Source organism: Phyllostomus hastatus, unplaced genomic scaffold (assembly GCF_019186645.2).
Source record: "Phyllostomus hastatus isolate PE091 unplaced genomic scaffold, TTU_PhHast_1.1 phas_scaffold_93, whole genome shotgun sequence".
Classification (NCBI taxonomy): Eukaryota; Metazoa; Chordata; class Mammalia; order Chiroptera; family Phyllostomidae; genus Phyllostomus; species Phyllostomus hastatus.
The window spans coordinates 22,738,707-22,749,386 of NW_025334042.1; the positions used below are offsets into that span (position 1 = coordinate 22,738,707).

The window sequence follows — 10,680 nt, forward strand, 5'->3', positions numbered from 1 at the left end:
TCCACCATTTTTTCTTCTTTCTTTCTTTCTTTCTTTCTTTCTTTCTTTCTTTCTTTCTTTCTTTCTTTCTTTCTTTCTTTCTTTCTTTCTTTCGTTTTATTTATTTTTTAGAGAGAGGGGAAGGGAGGGAGAAAGAGAGGGAGAGAAACATTGACTGGTTCCCTCTTGCACACGCCCCCATATGGGGACCTGGTCCGCAACCCAGGCATGTGCCCTGACTGGTAATCAAACTGGTGACCTTTCAGTTCATAAGCCAATACTCAATCTGTTCACTCACTGAGCCACACCAGCCAGGACTCCATCCCCTTTTCATGTTGCCACACTGCCTTCTGACCTAACACAAACCCATACCACTTTTCCCACACAACTCACAAACATGTGACCCACAAAATATCTTCAGAGACACAACTTGAGAATCAGTGGTGATGGGGGCTGCCTTATCCAGAAATGCAGCCACCCAGGGAAGAGCCAGTGCCAGCACCAGCTCCCAGAATTTCCATCTTAGAGGAGCTCAGGAACGGCAATCTTGTTAGAAGCCAGAAGAAGCTGCTTGCATAAAAAGAACAGTTTTTATTTACGCTGAATGGATTTTTAAAAAAATTTTTCGGGGTGGCTGGAGAAGGGCATGTGCGTAGGGGGATGCTGGTAGAGAACATGGGGGAGCCCACTGGGGGGAACCCAGTTCAAGGTTAACAGGATGTATGGGAACCCCAGTGGTGCCTTGAGAACTGAGTCCAGAGGAAACTGAGTCCAGAGGAATGGGAGGAAAGGTCATGCTGAGCGAAAGGACTCAGGATGATGCAGGCTAAGATCTTACAGCTGTTCCTGGAACTCTCCCAAACCATACTTATGGGCAGCTCAGAGAGGCTGTCAGCCTGCTGGAAAAGGGCAAGAAGAGGACAAATTCTATAGATGGAACATTATCTGAGACCTGGGGGGACATAGGGAGGAGAAACTTCCTGAGAGCCTGGGAGGGGACGGTAACCAGCTGATGGCAGCACCTAGATAACTCTCTTTCTACCCAAGAGGCTCTCTTAGCTCATGTCCTGGTCCCTGACAGGCGGGCCTATGGGTAGAGGACAGTGCAGGCCTTGGCTCCAGAGCTCTCAGGCAAACATGGACTGTGAACTTGGATGCCACGGGATTTGACAGGAGACACACTAACTAGGCTGCATTTTCAAAATACTGTCTATTCTCCTGTCTATAGTGGATATTGGAAATCTCACCCTTAGAGGTCTGTTCCTTGGGTCTGGGGAAGGCTTTTAAACATCCTCTATAATGGAAAATATTCCTGGGTGGGACAGCAAGGGTGGTGAGTTAAGACTAAGCTCAGATGGAACAAGACCCAGGGCATGTTCCAGAGGCGCTGGGCTTGCCAAGGTGAAGGGAACTAAGGATGAACTAGGGAATGCTTTCACTTTTGCTTATAGTCAGTCTTACTTTAAATTGTTTTTCTTTTATTGATTCTAACGAGAGAGGGAGGGAGGGAGAAAGAGAGAGAGAGAGTAACATTAATATGAGAGAGAAACATCGTTCAGTTTCCTTTTGCATGCACCAGGGATGGGGACTGAATCTGCTACCTAGACATGTGCCCTGACCAGGAATTGAACCCATAACTTTTCAGTTGGCAGGATGACACCCAACTAAATGAGTCAAATCAGCCAGGGCTGATGACTCTAATCCCCAATCCTTAGAATGCCCTATTTGGGGTGTCTTGGTTCCTGAATAAGCAGCGAGTTATTTTAGCCATGTGCAACCCATGGTTCTGTCTAGTGGCTGGTGCCTTAGGTTGCCAGTGCTGTGAGGGGCAAGTTACGTAGGAGGCAGTTATGTAGCTCACCCCAACCTTAGGTTGCCCGCTAGTTTTCTAATCCTAAGGTCCCAGGCCCTGTCTGAACTTTAATCAGGTGACACACGCAATGTGTCAGCATCAGTAAGTGTCACCTGGAACTGGACCCATGCCTGATTCATCCAGGAAGCTGAACCCAGGCCGCAGAACAAACACCCCTAAGCAGCTCCTGCCAGGCATGGGTGAGAGGTTGTCTGGCCAAACAAACAGACTCTGTGTGCTTTGTTCTCATCTTTTCTCCGGACTCTCTCATTCCTTTCTTTCCGGCCCATCTCTGGGTCAAGGGCTGTGGGAGGTTTTTCTAGATGATGTGAGATATCTATCTATCTATCTATCTATCTATCTATGGAGAAGGTGATTCCTGAGTAACAGACTCAGGAATTGAAAGGGGAACAGCAGGAGATGATAAAGGGGTAGAGCAGAAGCTTCTGGGAGGGGAAACCAAGAGTGGGAACTGGTTTGGATGGGGATTAGAGGGAACAAAGAGGTGAGAAATCTCTGTCCCCACCCTGCCTCCAGGGGTGCCACCTGTCTCTAGTTTAAGCAGGTCCTGCTCTTCTAGGACAACTCCAGCTTGACCTCACTTTCTGCGTGGCTAGTTTATTGTTTTTGACACTAATTGGTGGATATTCAAGATCATTAAATTTTGCCTCAAGTCTCCTCCTCCCTCCCTAATACAAATGCAAAACGTGGGAATCCCCCATTCAGAGGAAGCAAGGGTACCGCTTTAAGAGAAAGGGAAGGGAGGAAGAGGGCGCTGACTCAGATCCTCCTACCATTGGCTGGTGGAGGGGATCCCACCTCAGGCATTGGCCCTGACAGAGGCCGCCTCCTCTTGTGATTGGCTAATCCAGGCTGATATAAAGGGGCTGTGCCGGCCTCCTGATCAGTTGGAGCGAAGCAGGGAATTCGCCTGGGTTTGGGGTTTGAAACGCACCTGGCGCAACCCTCTCGTCTCTGAACTAGAGTCCGAGTCCCGCGGAGGCTGCAGCCATGAAGGAAAGACGGGCCCCCCAGCCAGTCGTGGCCAGATGTAAACTCGTTCTGGTGGGGGACGTGCAATGCGGGAAGACAGCGATGTTACAGGTGTTAGCGAAGGACTGCTATCCCGAGGTGAGCTGCCCGTCGGCCCCCTGGCCAGCGTTTCTCCTTCTACCGCCTGCGCCCGCTGCCCGCGCTGCCCCGCTGTAGATTCCCACCTGCCCAGGGGGGAACGGAGCTGTATCTCCGTTCCCCACCTCACCCCATCCTCAGCCTCTTTCTGGCTGGAGGACCGCCCTGCCTTAGCGTCCCCCTGAGACCTGTTCCACTTCTGCCGCCCCGCTGGCTCCTCCTCACCTCTTCACCCATAGGCCCCGATTAAATCCCCTCCTACCTCCCTTCATCCTGAAGTCAGCTATCTGGAGAGGGACCTGAAGGCATTTGAGAATCTGGGGTTTCTTGACGCAATACCTGCTCACCCCGTCACCCCAACCTCAAAGATTCTGTGAGCATGGCTCCAGGCAGTCTTCCACTGCCCGGCTCTGCTGTTCTGCTGGTCCAGGGGGCTTGCCGGGAGAAGATCAAAGAGCTGGAATTGGTTGTGGCTCTAACATTGGGAGACAGACAAATCAGGAGATGACAGCAATACGTGTGTGAACATCCCTGATCATCTGAAACATGGGGGGCTTGTCCCTTACTGGAAGTCATTCCCGTTTCTTAATTTGGTAGAGCAAAGGACCTGTGCCTCTGCATACCTCTGCCTCTTGCTCCGTATGGTCCTTCCTGCCCGAAGTATCCCCTCCTCGGGCTACTTTAGTATCTCACTAGGGTGTGTAGTTTCTTGTGTAGGCAGTACTAACCAGAGGCCAGGGGGAGCCAGGGTATGAATAGTTCCTTCCTGTTCACAGACCTATGTGCCCACCGTGTTTGAGAATTACACAGCCTGCTTGGAGACAGAGGAACAGAGAGTGGAGCTTAGTCTCTGGGACACCTCAGGTAAGACTGCTGTTCCCAAATGTCCCCTTCCCAGTGCCACTGAGCTGCTGTAGCTGCTATTTTTTTTAGAAATTGCTTTCCTGTTTGATGGGGAGAAACAGGATGCTTGCCAGAAACTGAAAGAAGGGTACCTGAAGATTCCTTGGTTGGGCGTAGGGTGAGGGGCCTGGTCAACGCAGTTGGCTGGCCCAGGGGTGCAGAATGGATGGACCCCAGAAGCCACTCATTTCTCTGGGTCTAGCTCCATCCTTCAGAGGGCTGGATGGTGAGGTGAATGAACCCCTGAATACTTATTGGGGGCAGACAAGGCCCCTCCATTTTCACTCCCTGCCACCACATACACAGCCTTTAGGGCCCCAGAACAAAGCCAAATAAAGCAGAAGGCAGTGCTGCTGGAGGCAGTTGTGTTTGAGGCAGGGAGACAAGCCTGCCTCAGGGGAAATATTGCTCCTGATTCTGTTTTCTCTCCTGCATTCCATCTCGGGGCACTGCTGTCCGCCTGCCGCAGCTCAGCTCAGCTCGGCTCCACTCGTCATATCGCTGCGGCTCAGGGCTGAAGTGATGCATCATCCGTGCTTTGGAGGGTGGGGAAGATGGCTTAATGTGGGGCAGAGGGACGTCGTCGTCTTCGTAGTGGCAGGAAGAGGGGGCGTTGGCTCTGACCATTCCCCCCTGCACGGGTCTGGCGTGGAAGTGCCCTGTCTTTCTGGAACGTAGGAAGCAATATTTTCCCAGCCTCTCAGCCCTAAACCCTCAGCGTTAGGCTGTCCCTTGCTTGCGTTGATTCTGACCTCTTACCATGATCTCTTTCCCCTAGTCCATTTTAAATAGACTGGGTTCAGAGTCGTAATTATTTTCTTTCTTAGGAGAAAGAAAATAAAATCTGCTCTGCTCTGAATATGCATGCATATTCAGGCTGAGTTTAAAGAGGAACTCTATAAATCACTGGAGGTTTCCTGTTACATGCAATGAATATGCTGTCCTACTCTTCCAAAGAGCTGTTGTTCCCATGATCCAATTTTGAAAAGATTTGGGGTAGGGGACAGGACGGATGAATAGAAAATGAGATTCCCCCTTGATCCCGCCTCCCCCAAACAAAACAAAGCAAAACAAAAATCCCTCAACCTGCTATGCTTTCTGGCTGCAGTTCCAAGGGTGGGGAGGCAGGGCTCTCGTTATCCCAGACTCGGCTGTGCTGGCCCGATGCGAATGAACGCAGTTGGCTGCACAATGTATGCTTTTGCGTCTGCTGTACCCTGCCCGCCTTTCAGTCTGCCCAGAATCTTACTGCAGCTCATCCCTTTTCACTACCACCGCCCCAAAGCGCCACTCCCCTACCACCACCACTTCCCGCCGTTTCCCCCTTCCTCCCACAGTCAGGATGGAGCCCTTGAATCCTAATCCAGATAATGGAAAATCAGCAAGGTGCTCTCTTTTTCCCATGTCGCAACCACAGCCCCGCCCCCCCCCAAGGATTTCCAAAAGGATGCAGGCTATCAGTCATCCTCAAACTCCCTCTTTCAAATTCAATGCCCATAAGGAAGGAGCAAGTGGCAGCCAAGTGTGGGATGGGGCTTCCCAACATTGGGGCCAGGATGGAACCTGTTCTCATTATTCACTTGTGAGTCTTAGGGGAGGGGGGTTGCTTGGAGCCAGAATGGTGGCCTCCTCCCCTCCCCCTTCCCAATGCTGCAGTGCCTCCTCTGCTCAGTGCTGCGGCAGCGATGGATGGTAGTGACGAGACCCCACCTGTGAGAGGGGAAGGGGACAGGTTGTTGAAGGAGCACACAGCTATCCCAACTCCCCTTTACTTTTTTTTTAACAACCAACCCCCTCCCCACTTGGATTCCCCCCAGTTTCCATGGCGATTGTGGTTCAGGGAGAGGGGCTGCTTGCTATTCTGAGCACAGATTGTCTGGGTTCCAAATCTGCTACTGTTCCTTCCCAGGGTGGAGGGGGCTAGGCTCAGCCCCTAGCATTCTCCCCTATTAGACCACCTGGGCCTGTGTGGCCTGCTGCCCCCCCAGTGAAGGACCCTTACTGGAGCCCCAAATCCCCCAGCTAGTGGTGCTGCTGCCTTGGAGATGGCCTTCCTGAGAGCTGGGGGCGCAGGGGCTGCAGCTTTCTTCTTGCCCTTTTCTGTATGAGCTGATCTGGGTGGAGGAGGAGCAGGGCGCTGAATCTCCACCAGCCTCTTAGAGTTCTGACCCCATGGCAAAGAAGCAGGGCGGCCAGTTACATAACAGGCAGATTTATTTCTCCATTGGGGAGAACCTTGGAGCAGAGGTTGGGCAGCAGGCAGACTCTAGCGAAGAGGAGACCTTCAACAAGCCTTGGTCTCTGCAGGGGTGTAAGCACGCTCCTCTGGGACTCCAAACTGGCAGATCTTAAATGAAACCCACAGTAGGAGACCAAGACAGGGTCAAATTATGCTCCACCCCTCTTTTATTTTGCCCCCTTTGCCTTTTTCAGGGCTAAGGAAGATGATATTCTGGCAGGTGGTCAGGTCTCATGCTTCCATGATGCAGCAGGTTCCCCTGGGAGATGGGTGGGGCCAACTAACCTAAGGTGCCAAGAATGGTATTCCCAGCGCTGTCTGGGCTCAGGCCTGCTGGACATGGAAAATGCCATGGCCTAGCATCAGCTCTTCCTCCCCTCTAACAGGGTCTCCCTACTATGACAACGTCCGCCCGCTCTGCTACAGCGACTCTGACGCAGTGTTACTCTGCTTCGACATCAGTCGTCCGGAGACAGTGGACAGTGCACTCAAGAAGGTAAGTCTGGGTACACTCTATGATCTCCAGCTCAGTTTGAGAACAGAAAGGAGTCTTGGGGACTTGATCATCTAACCCCCTCTTGTAACAGAAAGTAACAGAGTCCAGGGAAAGGAGACATTTGCCCACGGCCACACCATTAGCTACAGCACTGGGACTAGAACCCAGATCTTCTTCCCCTGTCCCATACTGTTCTTCCAGAGGCCCAGACAGGGAGGGTGGCATTGAAGACTCTGGAAGCAAAGGACTGAGGGTCAGAGAACTTTTTGGTTATCTGGTTTGAAGGTCAGGGATGCGGTCTTTTGGAGGCAGCTTCTACAGACCCCGATTCTAGGCCCACTGGGGCTGGGCAAGGCGGGCAAGCTGGAGCAGAGCCACTGGGAGGGAATGCCTAGGTCCGACTGGCAGGGTCTGACCAGACTGATGCGTCTGCGGATACACTGTGGAACTAGTCTAGTTTCCAAGAAGGCTCTGGGACTATCTCCCTCTCTCAGAAAGAGACTGGTTGGCTTCCTCCTGGCGTTCTAGGCCTGTGGAGCCCTTTGACCGGATGGAGGTGCAGGTCCAGGCCCCATATGTCTGGCAGAGGGTGGGAGGAGATTTACCCCAGTGCTTCCTCTGGTGCCTGGGCTGTTTGTTGAATGAGGGTATGGGCTCTTGGGTCAGCATTCCTGTGACCCCAAAGGCCTCACGGCAGGAAGATGATGTAATTAATGCAGTGGTGATGCTGTGACTCAGAGGGATGGCTGGGCTGGTGACAAGCTGGATGGTGCGTGTGATGTTGCCAGCTGGGCTTCTCTGGGTATCTGTTAGTCACTGACTGTCCTTTGTTCCTCCTTCCTCCAATCTTCTTGCATGGCTCTTCAGTGGAGGACGGAAATCCTAGATTATTGTCCCAGTACCCGTGTTTTGCTTATCGGCTGCAAGACAGACCTGCGAACAGACCTGAGCACCCTGATGGAGCTGTCCCACCAGAAGCAGGCACCCATCTCATACGAGCAGGTGTGTGCACGCCACTGTGTGTACGAGTGGGGTGGAGACGGCTATGGGCAAAAGACGTGGAAGATGGCCCTTATTCAAATTCTCTCACTGCAGCAAGAGACAACTGGTATTCTGCGGGGGCCATCTATAATCAGCAACCAGTTACCTGGATAGAAGTGGTCCCATTTACCCTGATTTATGCTATAGGTTGGCAGGGGCACTATTCCCGGGTGTGCCGGTGTTTCTCAGATAGTTTTTGTGCAGCACCTGCATGAGAATCACCAAAGGTGCTGATTGGGATTCCTCACTCCATGTCTGTAGAGCCACTCTTGGGAGGCAGGTATGGGAGGTGCATTTATAATGAAATTACTGGATAATTTCTTATGCACATGGGAGTAAAGGTTCATTTCTTTTAAACTAGTATTTCATAATAGATTCATTTGGGGAACTTTTAAAAATACTAATGCCCTACTGCCAGAAATTCTCACTGACTTACTCTGGTGTCAAATGTCCCAGGTGATTCTAAGGTGCTGTCAGGCTTCACCTTCAGAATATAATCAGTAGGGGGCAGTGGTGGGAGACTGGCAGGTGGGTCCCATGGAGTAGCCCCAGGAGTACCACCAACTGTAGGAGGTAGTGTTTCAGAGCCATTTCGGACCGTTGCATCAGTGACCTTGCTCCCCTCTCCCCCTGCAGGGCTGTGCAATAGCCAAGCAGCTGGGTGCAGAAATCTACCTGGAAGGTTCAGCTTTCACCTCAGAGAAGAGCATCCATAGCATCTTCCGGACGGCATCCACGGTGTGTCTGAACAAGCCCAGCCCTGTACCCCCGAAGAGCCCTGTCCGAAGCCTCTCCAAGCGACTGCTCCACCTCCCCAGTCGTTCTGAACTCATCTCTTCTACCTTCAAGAAGGAAAAGGCCAAAAGCTGTTCCATTATGTGAAGTGGGGGTTGTAGAGGGGAGATGACCTCCCACTTCCTCCCTTGGGTTGCAGAGGCACGGGGAGAGGGAGGATGAGACAATTTAGGACACTGGACAATGAGTTTTTCAGATGGCCATGGTGGGGGCTTGGAAGGAGACAAGAATGGGACAAGGAAAGAGCCAGGCCCAGCTTGAGGACCTGACACTGAGAAAGAACCATCACACCCTAAGCCAGGCCCTAGGTGGTGGAGGGGCGGCGGCCCCAGTGCCCCCCTCTCCAGAGGGAGGAAAGGTATGGGGGTGTGGGGGGCATGCTGGCCTCATGGGCTCAGGGGCCTATAGGAGCCTCACCTTCAACATCATGCCTCTTCTACCCAGCGTTTCCATGCAGGCCAGGGGGTGGGAGGGGTGTCTGAGCCCTTCCCTTCCCCTCTGAGGAGGCCACCGAGGAGTGGAGAGTGGGGAAGCCATGAGGCAGCTCCCTTGGGAGCTGAGCCCAGGTGCTTCACAACTGAAACCAGAAGGGCAGGAGCTGGTCAGAGCCAATGAGAAGGAAACCTCATCTTTGCATAGCCCATGCCTCACGGAGAGGTGACATCACACATTCACATGCTTCTCGCCTCAGTCCCCAGGGTCCAAGGGAGAAGCCCCAGACCCCCTTCTCTTGCAGTGTGGGGGTGGTGGTGCTGCAGGAGGCAGGGCTGGGTGGGGGTCACCAGACTTTTTCTGCCCTTAGGGCAGTACAGCTGGCATTTGTTTTATAGACTCTTGTCTTTGGAATGGGGGGAGGGGGGAGTGTTTCAATCTGTTACATGTTCTGTGTTTAAAGAAGAAAACCTATTTATTAATGAAAAATATAACATGTATAAAGAAGTTGGCTCTGTTTTCTTATTTTTTCCCCATTTCCTCTAGCCATTGGTAATGAGGAAAAAGCTGCCCCAGGGCCCATTCTGTCGGTTGCAAGATTGGTTGCCCCTACTGTTCCCTGGCCCCTCCAACAAGGGTCTGCTCCCTCTACTCCCAACCCCACCCAAGTCCTACTAAGCCAATGAAGATCTCCTTAGCCCAGGAGCAGGGTTTCTCAAACTTGCAACTAACAGCAAGTTAGACTAGACCATGTTTTGTTGTGGGAGCTGTCCTGTACATTGGAGGTTCACAACACTCCTTTCCTCTACCTCCTAAATGTCAGTAGCTCTACTCACCCCAGTTGTCACAATCAGCATGTTTATAAGTATTGTTAAATGTCCCCTGGGGCAAAACCACTTCTGGTTGAGAACCATTGCCCTAGAAAGTCTAGAGGAGAGAGACAGATTTGGTGAAATCAGAGGATCCAGGCTGCTGAGATCCCAACCCCTGCAGGTCGACAGGCTGAAGCCAAGTTTGGGAGGTTCCTGGAGTTCCAGTCTCTGAGCTCAGAGAGGGATGTCTTCTTTTCTTTTCTTTTCTTTTCATTTCTTTCTTTTTTCTTTTTTTCTTTCGATTTTATTGATTTATTTTTTTAGAGAGGGTAAGGGAAGGAGAAAGAGAGGGAGGAAAACATCAATGTGTGGTCACCTCTCACCCACCCACTACTAGGGACCTGGCCAGCATCCCAGGCGTGTGCCTTGCCTGGGAATTGAATCAATGACCCTTTGGTTTGCAGGCCAGCACTCAACCACTGAGCCACACCAGCCAGAGCTCTTCTGCTTTCTTTTTTTAAAGAAGATTTTTATTTATTCATTTTTAGAGAGGGAAAGAGAAGGAGAAAGAGAGGGAGAGATATATCAATGTGTGGTTGCCTCTCAGTGCCCTGTACTGGGGACCTGGCCAGCGACCCAGGCATATGCCCTGACTAGGAATCAACCTGTCAACCCTTTGGTTCGCAGCCTGTGCTCAGTCCATTGAGCTATATCAGTCAAGGCTCTTCTGCTTTCTTGACCTTCCAATTCCATTGCCTGTTGGTGGCAACTGAGGGGCCTTAAATTCCCTTCTCTTCAGTGACTTATAGCTCTTTTTTCAAAGTTTCATAGTGTGCTGGAAATAGCGACCTACTAGGTATTTAGTATTCACTGTGTGCTCAGCACCATTAGCTTTACCAACACTATTATATTTAACCTCATGAATGATAACAGCTAATGTTTGTTAAATGTTTACTCTGAGGCAGAGATGTTTATGAGTTCTTTATGTTATTTATTCCTA

General features: G+C 51.4%; 1 protein-coding gene across 1 annotated transcript; it reads left to right on the forward strand.

Moving 5' to 3' along the window:
• The first annotated feature begins 2,748 nt into the window (after window positions 1-2,748).
• RND1 (Rho family GTPase 1) lies at window positions 2,749-9,375 on the forward strand. The gene is made up of 5 exons (XM_045829565.1): window positions 2,749-2,962; window positions 3,739-3,826; window positions 6,491-6,600; window positions 7,468-7,602; window positions 8,278-9,375. The coding sequence occupies exons 1-5, from the start codon at window positions 2,843-2,845 to the stop codon at window positions 8,521-8,523; spliced, it is 699 nt and encodes a 232-aa protein (XP_045685521.1). The 5' UTR covers window positions 2,749-2,842; the 3' UTR covers window positions 8,524-9,375.
• Window positions 9,376-10,680: the final 1,305 nt, after the last annotated feature.